The sequence below is a fragment of the Aethalodelphis obliquidens genome, unplaced genomic scaffold (genome assembly GCF_003676395.1).
Source record: "Aethalodelphis obliquidens isolate GAN/ISIS:26980383/991018 unplaced genomic scaffold, ASM367639v1 scaffold90, whole genome shotgun sequence".
Lineage (NCBI taxonomy): Eukaryota > Metazoa > Chordata > Mammalia > Artiodactyla > Delphinidae > Aethalodelphis > Aethalodelphis obliquidens.
Window position 1 is genome coordinate 3448510 of NW_020838034.1, and position 13472 is coordinate 3461981.

Consider the following 13472-nt stretch of genomic DNA (forward strand, 5'->3'; position numbering starts at 1 on the left):
GTAAGATGTCAGGAGAATGATGTTGAAAGGTCTTTTAGCAGGAGTTCTGGCTGGAGGTCTGAGATGCTCTGGGACAGGGGCAGGAGAAGCTAGAGAGAAATTCATGAGCCAGTGAAAGGATGAGTTGGCCTTTTTATTGATTGACTGACAGAGGAAACCCCAACTAAATCTCTTCTGAGGTGAGACATGTTGAACTTTATAATTTCCTTTCTTACTGATCATTGTTGGCCAGGATGCAATTTGTGTTTTAAAAGCCTTTATTCCTACGTTAGGAAACTTTTAGTCACAATGCCTTGCACCGCTGCTACCAAGAGAGGCAAAGCAAGCAAAGGGAAGGTGCGAGTTCCTGAAAATGTAGAATACAGAACTCTCAGTTGGAGGCTGTGTAGCAGTGATGTCACACAGCAAATGGCCCTGTGGTACCTCCAATCTCGGCTACAGGTGAAGGTGGGGGAGATGGTCTGTCCCTGGCTGTGCTGTAGTTGGGTCCACTTACCTCTGACACTGAGTGACACTGTGTTACTGCGCTGGAACCCCTGGCCATTGTTGGCCTCACAGAAATAGTTCCCAGAATGCTCTGCCGTCAGAAGGAGGTTGAAGGAAGCTCCCCTTCCAGAGGTGCTTGAGCTGCTCTCCAGGCTGGCATCCTCATGATAAAACTGGTACAGGATTGGGGGAGAGCCTCTCCATGCCTTACAGTGAAGCTCTACCATGTCCCCCACCACAGCCTGGGCCCTGGGAGTCCTGAGGGTGAGGATGGGGCGAGATACTGGAACTGAGAGCAAAAATGAGTTAGTTGATACCAGGATCTTTTCCCATTGACTCTATTTTTATTTTTCAGAAGTTACCTCTGACGATTATTTGGTGACATTTTCTAGATCTTTTCTATGTGTAAGAACTCTTATTCTTATCAACACATAAACAAATACATAAAATACCCACATACATGCCTAGGATCAGAGTATACATACTGGTCTATGACCTGATTTTTCCCCTTAGCAAAATATCATGAGCATCATTCTGTGTTATTACCTAAAGATCTATCTCAGTCACTTAAAAAATCAGCTTTATTGAGGTATAATTTACATGCATAAAATGCAACTCCTCTAAATTTAAAATTTGATAATTTAGGGTAAATATTGCTTGATTATTTTTAACAACAGCAAAGCATTCCATGGTATGAATTTACTGTAATACACTGAAGCAATTCCTCATTATGGAACTTTAGGTTGTTATTGTTTTCTAAGTTTGAATAAGGCTGCATTACACAATTCTGTATATATATCATTGTATTTTGTCAATGCATTTCTTAGGATAAATTCTTCGAAGTGGGATTTCTGGGATTGGGATATGGGCATTTCAAATAATGATATATAATGCTAAATTTTTCTTCAAAAAGTTTCAATGAATTTACACTTGCACTAATAGTATGTAAGAGTTTCCTTTCCCCACCCTCTGATCAATTATAGTCATATAAATGCACAGGCTTATTTTTCTTATCATTTCTCTTTTCCTAGTTTTAAACTCTACAGTTGTTCCATCTGAAGAATTGACTTATTCTATCCTATGGGACCTTACAATTTATTATTTGATTTTTTATGGACTGCTAGTGAACTATAATCCATTAATGATGAGTTGTTCTCTATAAAGTAACCAGAAATTATTTACAAAATGAAAACTTTGAAATCTGTCATTAATTTTTATAAATTATCAAGTCAATTTTTGTTCTCCATTATGAAATAATAATAATCATGAGAAAATTGGTTTTTTTAATTTCCTCTTCTCCCTCTGGCTGATTTTCCTTTGTTACATATATTTTTTACATTTTCAGCATTTATAATAGTTGCTTTCTCTTCTGTAACCATAACTTTCATGTTGCTTAGCCTTTGTTTTTCTGTCTGAATCAGTGGTTTTCAACCATATCTGTACAATATTTTCAACTGAGGATGTGTTAAAAAATATGGATTCTGAGACCCCATCTGAGAGATTCTGAATTTGATTAGTCTGGAGAGAGCTTAGTAAAAAGTCTTTTTTCAAAATTCCTAGGTGATTCTAATATGCAGCCAAGGCTGAGAACTACTGATCTGAATAGATTCAGTATTCACTTTTCATATCATAGTTTCCTCATTTGGAGTCTTTTATATTGATTCATACCTTGGCTGGCTAGAGTTTGTCATCAAGTAATTTTTCAAGAAGCTTTAATGGGTACTAAGTTCCCTGAATTCTTGCACGTTTGAAAATGTTTTTTTGATTTGATATAAAATTCTCAGTTCTCATTTCTCCTCTGAAAGTTCAAGTCTGAATACAATTCCTCTCTCTTTTAGCATTGACTTCTGTGTAAAGACCAACTGCATATTTTTTCTTTTTGAGATGACTGCTATTTTTTCTTTTTTTTTTTACTGTGATCACACACACGTGGGCGCATGCACACACACACACACGTATATTTTTAGCCTTGAAAGTCAATAACCTCATCAGGATATGTCTTTTGATCTACATATTCAAGTTTTCTTCACTTCAGGAAACTTTTTTATTATGTCTTTGAGTTTTGTTTCTCTCTTTAGACACTTAATTATCCACACTTGTGGGCTTCGTTGTCTGATCTCCATATTTTACTTTCTTTTTGCCTTTTTCTGTGTCTTTCTACTTTGTATTCTGTATTATTTTCTCAAACCAATTCTCCATTCCAGTAACAGATTTTGGAAGTATGCATTCTCTTCCTAGTGCTTCAAATTTGGATTTTATTTTTAACATAGGTTTGGTTTTTCTCCTGAGCTCTGTTATATATATATATATTTTTTTTTTTTCTTTTCTGTTATCATCTCTCTTTTTTTCTTAACATCTTTATTGGAGTATAATTGCTTTACAATGGTGTGTTAGTATCTGCTTTATAACAAAGTGAATCAGCTATACATATAAGATTCTCATATTGGACTTGTTTTCTTTATGGCTTTTACTTCAATGAATAAAATTATATTCTGAGTTTTGTATTTGCTTGAGAAAGCTGTGTGTGTGTATGGGGGGCGGGTAGTGTTTTAGCGACCCAGGGCTGTTGATAGATTCAAAATGGGTATATCTTATTAGCTCACATTCCCAAGAAATTTCTGTGTCTTCTCTTTGGGGTATATTCCCTTGGGGAAAAAAAAACAACCCAGATTATTCTGCCAGAAAGTCTGCATGGCTCACAGTGAAGCTTCTCAACTTGTTTGCTAATTTAGGGCTCATTTACTTCTGTTCAGTTGATATAAACAGTTGCAAAGATCAATGTTTTCTCCCTCTCGCTCTTTTTTTCCTCATCTCATCTCAAAGACTTTTTGTTCATGGAGTTACAAATGCTGACTGAGGACCTACTCTATGCCAGACACCAAGTAGGCACAGGGATGAGGTGCAGACCAAAACTGATAAGGTTCCATTCTCATGAAGCTTATACTCTGGTATTGAGGAAGACAGACACTAAATGGGAAATAAAGGGGTTTCAGATATTGCTAAATTTGAGAAGAAAATACAACATCATAATGAGAAAGAGGATGTCTTAGGGCTTGGGGCTTTCCTAGGTAGATTGGCTTCAGGCTTTGGAGTCTGGGCCCCAGATCATTTACATTTTTAAAATAATCTCTTTACTCAACAATTTATATTGGGATAATGTCTTCCTTTGGCCATGTTTTATTTCTATGATCTGAAACAGCTATCGAGGAGCAAGAGGTCCTTCAGATCCATATGTTCCAAGATAGGACCATAGTAATAAGAACTCCAAGTGGACTCATGGGTTCCTAAGACCACAGACTATAACAGAAACTTGCCTAATTTACAAATTCTGACCAGACCACACTTGCAGTTACAATCACACTCTGACCAATTCCTGCTCCCAAAGCCCTAAAAGTGCCTCACCTAACTCCCTGCTGTGAGAGTTGATGAGACTCTGTGAAACTGATGCTCTCCCTTGCTTTGCCAGGTAAACAAGCCCAGCTCTGGGGCACCCACAGATTTCCCTGGTTGTCTTGTCTGGGGCTTTGACGAGTGTCGCTCAGCCTCTCTCTCACTCTGTTTCTTCCAGAGCTTCATGAATTCATGGCCTCTGGGTTCCTATTCCAACTTGAATCACAGAATTCTGGGGCTCTAAGGGACGCTGATTACTGTCTTATCTAACTTTCAATAGAAGGTGAAAACAGCAAGACAAAGAAAATTTAAAAGTTTTGCCCAAATTATGAGCTAGCTATTTTCATATCCAGGGCTAGAATTCAGATTTTCTGACCCACGCTGACATCAGACAACCCGAGCAAGGTCTTTTTCATGTACACTGGCTCTTTCTAGGAAACCTCAGAGGTCCTGCTGTGCATATCGTTCCTAGAAAAAGTATTTTCTTAAATGTAGTTCATTACATGTCACGTTGTCCCAAGTGACCCTGCTCTCTTGGCCATCATTTGTTGAATTAGAGGTGAGCAGTTGGTTTAAGAACATTCTATGTATAGACTTGCCAGTGGCCTATGAGGTGTCTTAGAGCTAGGCTGCTTGACTAGTTAGACTAGTTGGAAGCACCGCTTTGGCAGTTGGGGCAGACGTTGAAATACAGAGCAGGATGTCATACCTAGAAGTCCAAGGCAGTCAATGCTGAAATTAACAGGAGTTTTGAGTAAAGATAAGTTATAAGATAGAGTCATAAGAATGAGGGTGGAAAGCACTTAGGAGCAGTAGGAACAATGGGTCAGAAGGACATAGAAAGGAAATAGCTGATGGGCTTAGGAGTAGAGAATAATGAAAGCTTCTAGATCCTCAGACATCAGTATAATCTGTTTTTGAGAAATAAGTTGAATTCTGAGAGATCTCCCAGTTCTTATTCCATGAATCTGAATATAATGTCTTTCCTGTTTTTTGTTTTGTTGTTGTTTTTTAATCCCTGGATATCCTTAACAAACCCTCACCCACTGGAGACATCAGGGTTTTTTTCTTCTGACCTAAAATGATCTGATATACCAGATTCAAGATTTTTCTATTTATATTTCTCTTCTCTGAAAAGAAAACTGAACTTTCACTCTCTACTAAACAAAGATTCCAAGTGTAAACAGAAGCAAATTTGCTCCTAAAATGACACTTTTTCATGGTTCCATGGGAAACCATGATCTGTACAACTATGGTTCGTATACCTTTATAAATGTATGTCATACTGCAACAAAAAATTTAAAAACATAATACAATGAAATGACACTTATTTTACTGGGTTAAGTCAAAGGATCACGGAAACCCCAGAAAACAAATGAGCTGGTTTCCAGGAAGCAATTTCCTCCCTTCCCTTCACCTTCAGCCCTCTTTAAACCTACTGGAAGAGCTTGAATTGCTTGAGAACACTTTGGAGAAAGTAAGGTCTTGCCCACTATATGCCCATATGACTGTGCTTGTAGCTAAATTAATATGTAAATGTTATTGGGGAAATATGAGATGCTTCTGTGCATGGAGTTAAGAGAAATTGGCTTGGAGACTGAATATACAGGGCCTGAGAAGATAATTTGAGAAAACAAACTCATTTGGTAAAAGCTGGGGAAGGTGCTGAGCTATCATAGGGGTGTGGCTGAGCCAGGGATGGGTGAGATTAAGGCCCACAGATAGCTGGTTCTATAAGAAGGGAACCAAGACAGGCATGAGGTTGACTGGGGTAGGAAACTGGAAGATCCATGCAGACCTCTGAAAAGGTTGGTGTGAGAGGGTCAGGGATGGGTCACTGACAGGAATCCAGAGCTTACTGGTGACAGAGAGTCTCAGGGTCTCACTGCTCTGGAGGCCAAGGCCATTGTCAGCTGTGCAGTAGTAGTTCCCAGAATGCTCTTCAGTCAGAAAGAATCTATAGGACATTGTTCTCCATAAAGTAGCTTCTATCTTCATGAGCAGCACACCTTCATGAAAAAACTGATACCAGATGGGCAGAGAACCTCTCTGAGCTTCACAGTCAAAGCTCACCTCATCTCCCATAAAAGTCCGGGTCCCAGGAGGGCTGAGGGTGAGGACAGGTTGAGACACGGGGACTGAGGGAAAGAAACACTTAGTCAAACAGGTGCATCTGACACTTCTTGGAGCTTTCAATCAGTGGCTAGTGAGATGTCCAGTCTGAAGTCCACTGGCCCTCAGGGCAGCCCAGTGCCTCCCAGGCTTTTCTCTCCAGCTCTCTCCTGTTTTCCATGCTGGTCTTCTCCTTTCCCATCAGACCTGGCCCTTCTCTTCTCCTGTCTCCCTTTGTTAGGTAACCCTCATTCTTGTTTTCCAGAGGAAATGATGTTCTCTGGGAAGAAGTCCCTTATTTTGCTTCCACCAGACTGACAGATTTACCTTGTCCCTTCCCTTTGCCATATGACCATGGAAGATCTGTTCCCTCACCTGCCAAGCCTCTCTGAGTCTTCTTATCAGTCCCTGCTCTACACTTCTCCCTTTGCTGGGATTGGCCTCAGGCCTCTGCCCTTGGCCCATTTCTGTTCCAGATTCACATACTCTTCCAGGATGCTCTCCTCTGTTCCTACACTCTCCCTGCATCCAGCCTGACCCTCTCTATTTACAGGTGAGAAAACTGAGTCAGGAAAAGGTTAGGAGATCCACCTGTAGTCCCTCAGCGGGCTGTTTTCAGGGCCAGATAGGACCTGGGTCTGTCTCCTTACTCACGGTCTAATACTGAATCATATCATCTCCTTGAAAGTGGAACTGGAGTTTGCCACCAATGAAGGAAACAGCATAGGGCTCTACAGAAGCTATTTTCCTCTCACTACCACAACTACCTTAATAGCTTTCAGTGTAAGATGGCATCAGATACTGGTAAAGTAGGTGGTGTAGTTTGGGGTGGTGCAGTAACCATAGTTATATGGTTGGAGTAACTGTGATGTTGCTACCTGTCTGTATCCTACATGGATTTGTACATTGGTTATTGCCAATAATTAATTGTTGATTGGAACAACAGATATCTCCACAACTCTGGGATAGAGAAATGATTTGAGAACTATTAAGATTGATTGGAAACTCAAGCATCTGGGGATTTGAAGGATAAAGAAAGAAAAGAGAAAAACAGTGAATTCTGTAGATGCCAGGGACCAAGGAGGGGGAGAGAGACAGATGTTGCAGACATATTAAGGGGTGTGATGGTATCTGAACTTGTTGAAAGATGAGGCCCACAAGATAGAGACAGTTGTTCAAAGGCCTGGGAACCAATGGGGATATTAGAATGGTGTTATGGACTGAACTGTGTCTCTTCCAAATACATATGTTGAAGCCCTAATCTCCAATATGACTGTATTTGGAGATAGGGCCTTTAAGGAAATAAATGTCAAATGAGGTCATAAGGGTGGGGCCCTAATCAGATGGGACTGGTGTCCTCATAGAAGAGGAAGAGAGAGGCCTCTCTCTCTCCCAGGCACAGAGGAAAGGTCATGTGAGGACACAGAGATAAGGTGGCCTACCACAAGCCAGAAAGAGAGCCCTGATTAAATACCAATCTTACTGGCACCTGATCTTGGACTTTTAACCTCCAGAACTGTGAGAAAATAAATTTCTGTTGTTAAACCACCCAGTCTGTGGTATTATGTTATGGCAGCCTGAGCAAACTAATATAGATGAATTGGGGAAGAAGCAGGAAGTAGGTAAGGGAGTAGAGATTTGTTGGGATTCAGTAACAGGAAGATTAGACCCAGGAATCGCTGGACTATTTTTTTTTTTTTGATTGACAGAAAAATCAAAGACTGCATATCATCTAAACCAAATAATGGTGAACTCTGACAGCATCTGGACCCTGAAAAATTTTCACAGCTGTGTTAGGAGAGTTTTGGTCAGACTGTGTATTTTACTGTTGATGATTCACTGTAAGGAATTCCTGAGAGTGTGGTCACAGGAAGGAGCTCAGATCTGCCAAGCAGAGGCAATGAACCTGCCGTGGTGCCATGTGAACCAAAAGCCTGTGAATTTCTGAAGCTGCAGTCTTTAGATTGTGGGGTAACAAACAACCTGATCCTGTGACTTCTGGTGGTCAGACTTAACTCACTTCTGATGGAGAGTGGCCTCTCCTCACTGCCTGGGTCCCCAGGTCATTGTCTGAGTACAGGAGTCATTCCCAGAATGTTCTGTGGGCAGAGAGATTTAGGGATGTTCCTCTACTATAGGGGTCTGGGGTCCTCAGGATTTCAGCCTCATGATAAAACTGATACAGAATTGAAAGAGAGGCTCCCTTGGTTTCACAGGGAAGATCTGGAACTCTATCTCATTCTTCCCAATATCCTGTGCCCTAGGAGCCCTGAGGGTGGTGAAAAGATGTGTCATTTGGAACTAAAAGAGACAACGAGGTAGTGGGAGGGAGGGAATCCCTGCACATCCTTAAATCAATGAGGCTTATGAAGACACATGGTCCCAGATTGTTCCAGTTCTAAAATTCTGTTTGTTCTGGCTTTATCCCAGGAGCCACTGCATTTAAGCTAAAAAGTAATTTGTAAATATGAAGAGTCCAGACATATGCCAATCACTGAGTACTTTCTCTGACCTCCATTTCTAGGAGTTTCCAAAAGCTCCCATAACTCCTTCTATCCCTAAATCCCACTCCTGTTAGTCTCTAACTTCTGGTAGATTATTCAGAGTAGTAAATTATTGGCAACTATCAACATTCACTCCCACTCAACCACCTTGTGGTTTTCACGAAGTTTGAAAAGCCATCCCTCAGACAATATCTGGCAGACATACCTTTCACATTGATGGTCACTGGGTCACTGCGGAAGGAGGAATGACTATTGTTGGCAACACAATAATACTCTCCATCATGTATGTTTTGCACCACAGGGATCTTGAACTCTGTTTTTGAGGAAGTGTGAAGCTTTCTTTCTCTCCTCAGCTTGAATTTACTGTACCAAGAAACTGTGATGGGGCCTGGAACTCCATTTACTGAGCAGATGAGCACCAGCTCCTGCCCTTCAAACACCAACTCTGGGTGAGGGTATATACGGATGTCAGGAACAACTTCTAAATGAATAAAAATGACATGTGGGATTCTTGGTATTGGGGTGTCACAGAATGAGTCATAGAAGAAGAGTCTCAGAATGGGAAGGGCTAAGTCTGCTGACCCGATGGGAAGTTGGCCTGGAGTAGAATTGGGCTTGTTCCTTGGGACGAGGGAGAAAGTGGTAGAGCGACTGTGGTCCATCCATGGTTTGGGAGAACTTCAACTCCCTAATGAAATGGTGGAGCATCTGGCACAAGAAAAAGAGGCAACCCTGCCCACCCTCCCCTCATGCCCTACCTGTTAGAACATGGACTAATCATTCTAGAAATTACACCCGGTGCCCAACAGTGGTGTTGCTTGTGGGGGAAGTGGTGGATGGTGAAGGGGACAGGAAGACCTGCCATCAGAGGTGCTTGTTCTGAAGCTGTGACAACTGCAATGGCTAGCTGGAAATCAATCATTGGCATATACAGAAAGCTTGCCCTGGAATAAGCACTTCTTAACACCTCTGCCAGTCAGTTAGATGATCAGAGATGTGGACACATAACAGTCCTCCTAAAACTGGGAAAATCTGTGATGAAAGTGTTCTATACTCCAGGTGGTTGTGGTTTTACACTAGGATGTTGGCTTAGGGCAGTGCCTTTCTGAGTCATCCTGGGGGCTTGAAGAACAAGGGAAGATACCTGGGAACAGAGAGGGAGTAGGGTTTGAGACTGGGGTTCCATCAATTATGCTAGGGGAGATCCTATGCTAGAAATTACTATTTTGCAACTGTTGGGTAACACCCTCTCCACTTCCTTTCAATTTTCCAGTCCAAACCAGGGACCTAAGGAAAACCTGTTGACTGTGACTGGAGAACAAAGATTAATAAATTCTGGATAGTGTAGAAGAAACATAGAACCTTCTTTTTTGCTTAGGAATGGGAGTGAATTTATGGAGAATGCTACCACTTTCACCCCTTCCTCATTCAGGAAAGCATGCACCCCAGATCTGCATCTTTCCTAATGCTCAAACACGTCTCCTATGAGATGGGTCAAATTTAATCAGAAGAGGCATTTGACAATTGGTTAGCAGTCATGCATGAGGACCTACACAGTTTCAGAGACGTAGGGAAAAGTAATCGTGGATAAAACACCATCCTTAAAGACAGCAAGTTGAAACTATTTACTCCCCAATCTCCTGTCCTTTGTTTTTTTATTCTTAAGTGCTCTGCTCCAGGGATCTAGCATTCTAGGAATCTGTCCATCTGGCTGAGCAGAGTCCATCCAGCCCAGTCGGAGGGCTCTGCCACAGCCCATGGCTTATGCCTATAGGCCTACCAGGAAAAAAAAATGGTGTCAAGGAAGAGAAACTTCAGAAGAAAAAGAAAGAGTTGTATCTCATGGGATTGAAAGAAAAAAATAAACAACTGTTGTGCCACTCTGCCCGGCTCTTCCCAGCCCCAGTCTTAGCAAGTCTCACCTCACTAACACTTACTTTTCACCTGTATCTGTAATCTCTGGCTCTGTTTCTGGACAGAGGGATTCATGCTCTGTGCCTGGCACCAGTAAGACCCTGAGTTTTCTCTCCATATGGTGCGGATCCAGAATTCTGGAGAGCTTCCCCAGCCTGACCCCAGGGACCTTCTGTCTCTGAAGAAGTGAAACTGGAGCTGGACATCTGGCCTCTGTGGAGAGAGCTGGGTCTCACAGGTCAGAGTCACTGCTCCTCCTTCAGTGGGCTGGGTGGAGCTGGCTCTCAGCACAGGACGTGGAAACAGCTCTAGAGAGAAGAATCAAAACAGTCCCTGGAGCAGTGAGGCTTGTAACTGCTCTGGAGAAAAACACAGTTCATCCTCAGCACGAGCAAGCAGAACATACAAAAGCAGGCAGAAGAGATGCCACCTTTGATTACTAATATCCTTCAGCCCAAAGCACAGTAGTACTTTCTCTGTTCCTTGTAGGACTGTGCCCTGAGGTTCAATGGTATTACAGTCCACCCTCTTTATCCTCTACGATCTCAGGGGTCCTCCTTTAGACTAACCTATTTCACAAAATAATGAAGGCTTTACCTTGGACTTCGATTTTGACCGAGTTTGAAGAAACCAACTGATCATCTTCCTTAACTCCAGTACAGTGATATTTGCCGTTGTCCTTCAGACTTGCCTGATGAATATGGAAGTCAGTCAACATTCCCACTGGTATCTCCACAGTGTGATCTTCCAGGACTTTTTCATTCTTGTACAGCTTTATAGTTTTCAGTACTGTGTTTGCCTTTGCTCGGCATCTCAGAATTACAGATTCTTCTTCAAACACATCAAGTGGAGCCTGCAGGATCAGGTTGGCTGTAGGAAACACATGGGCAGTTGTTTGTTTCATCTGATTGTTTCTCCCTTCTTTTCATTATTATTCCAATAGATTTTATAAGAGAGGGACTAGGAAAAAGGATTCTTAAAATAATTATCATTTCTTTTTTTCTGGTCTTATCGATCTATCTATCTATTTTATATTTTATTTTTTGGCCATGATGCGCGGCTTGCGGGATCTTAGTTCCCCAGCCAGAGATCAAACCCGTGCCCCTGAAGTGTAAGTGCAGAGTCCAAACCACTGGACCACCTGGGAAATCCCTCTTTTTTTCTGGTTTTAAAAGGAACACATATGTTTGAGAAAATTTTGTAAACGGAAATGTAAATTAATCTTATCATCACACCACCCAGATTTTTTCAAGTTCTTTTTTCTATGTACATGTATATGAGAGTCTGTGTGTATTTCTTTTCTTTTTATGAATTAAAATATTTATCTACTTGATAACTTGCTTTTCACTTACTTTGCTATGAACACTTTCCTATGTCATCAATATCATTCCCTAATCTGGTTTTCAATGACCACAAAGTTTTCCTACAATGGCAGTAAGGTAATTCATTTAATGAGTTTTCTTTTCTTGACCATTTAATGTTCTTCAATTTTGGTTGTATATATCTATGATTATTTCAGTAGGTAAATTCTTAAGAGGGGAATTGTCAGGTCAAAGAAGCTCTTAGCTCTTTGCTACTATACTGCTTCCTTGTTCACTAAATTAAAGAGCATTATAACTAGAAAGATACTGCTTCAACTCAAAACAGGTGGCTTTAGGACAGAAATGGAAATTTCTGTCTATCTATATAACTATCTATCTATCTGTCAAATATTAACAAATCCTCATGTAAATTATTATTCCTAATAAATTTTATAAGCCTCAAACTATACATAGTTTCAGAAACCATTCAGATAAATTGCTTCTCAAATTTCCTTTTTCCTGAGCAGCTTGTAAAATATATAAATTCCTGGGCCCTATTTCTATAGCTTTTGAATTAGTAAATCTAGCTGAGTTCTGGGTAACTTTATTATTACTAAACTTTTTTCTTTCATTTCTTTCCCACCTGGAGAAAAGAGCAAGCCCACACGATTACTCAGGGGTGAGTCCTGGGCCTGGCATCTGTAATCTCCAGATTCATGGACCTCATGGGTGTTTCCTGAGGTTTCACTTTGTGTTTTTTCCAGAAGATACCAACGGTACCATTTTATTTCCTCTGATGCATCCAAGTGAAATGCTTTGCAAGTCAGTGTCACATTCTCTCCTTGGAAGACAGTGGTCCATGGAGAATGGAGGAAAACTGCTGTGGATGAAAGAGAAAGAATCTGAGGTGGAGTGGCCTGCAGTCCCCATCACAGTGGTTTGTGAGGCCCAGACTGGAGGTCCTGGCTTTGGAGAATCCCTAAGAAACCCCCCTGGGAAGGTCACTGATTGCTCAAGTCTGTGTTTCAACCAAAGCACTCACCCAGCATAAAGTGATTGCTGAGGGGATGACAATGAGCAAAATGATTTCAAGAGGGTGATACCAGGAAAGGTTCACTGCCAAATGTCAATGGGAAAAAAATGGTAGGTTAGTCTGTTATGGAATTGGATCCTGGGAAATGTCATCCCCTGCCCCTGCCACTTCATCATGTTCATAAACTCATAAGAACTTCCCAGGGAGTTGTTAAAATCACAATTTTGCACTTTCCAAAAAAGGATAAATCATATTAAGATTTTGGCACTGGAAAAAGCTTGAGAGATTAACTTGTCTAACACCTTCATCTTATAGATCATGTCCAGGAAATGCCCAGAAAAATCCCATCATAGCTAATTGTGGTAGAGCAAAGAATGGACAAGTTGTTAGCTAGAATCCAGAGGTGATCTAATTAAGGATGAAACACTGGGCAGCTGATTTTGGACAGGAGAGAGGTGGTAGTGAGTTCTTGCTATTTATGAGTCCTCAAATAGCCAAAATACTCTGACCCAAAAGATTGGCAATTAAGTGTTAGAACTTAAAAAAAATGTGGGATACAGACAATTTGTCTCCTCCCTCAATCTCCTCTTTTTGTGTATTTCTTTCTTTTAAGGGACCATTTGTTGGATGTTCTTATGCTCCCCACACATTTCCTGGAGGATTTTACTCCTAAAACTTCAGAGAAGGCAACATTCCCACTGGTATCTGCACAGTGTGATGTTTTCAGAGAAG

The 13472-nt window shown here is 41.1% G+C and overlaps 1 protein-coding gene across 1 annotated transcript in view; it reads right to left on the reverse strand.

The window, feature by feature from the left end:
- FCRL5 (Fc receptor like 5) overlaps nucleotides 1–12636 on the reverse strand; it is a gene marked incomplete at its 5' end in the record, with an annotated part of 32130 nt that extends 19494 nt beyond the window's left edge. Inside the window, 6 exons of the mRNA XM_027095263.1 lie at nucleotides 497–775; nucleotides 5736–6014; nucleotides 8698–8973; nucleotides 10430–10714; nucleotides 11004–11276; nucleotides 12351–12636. Coding sequence (XP_026951064.1) covers nucleotides 497–775; nucleotides 5736–6014; nucleotides 8698–8973; nucleotides 10430–10714; nucleotides 11004–11276; nucleotides 12351–12636 — 1678 coding nt within the window. The remainder of the gene's footprint in view (nucleotides 1–496; nucleotides 776–5735; nucleotides 6015–8697; nucleotides 8974–10429; nucleotides 10715–11003; nucleotides 11277–12350) is intronic.
- Between the last annotated feature and the right edge of the window lie 836 nt (nucleotides 12637–13472).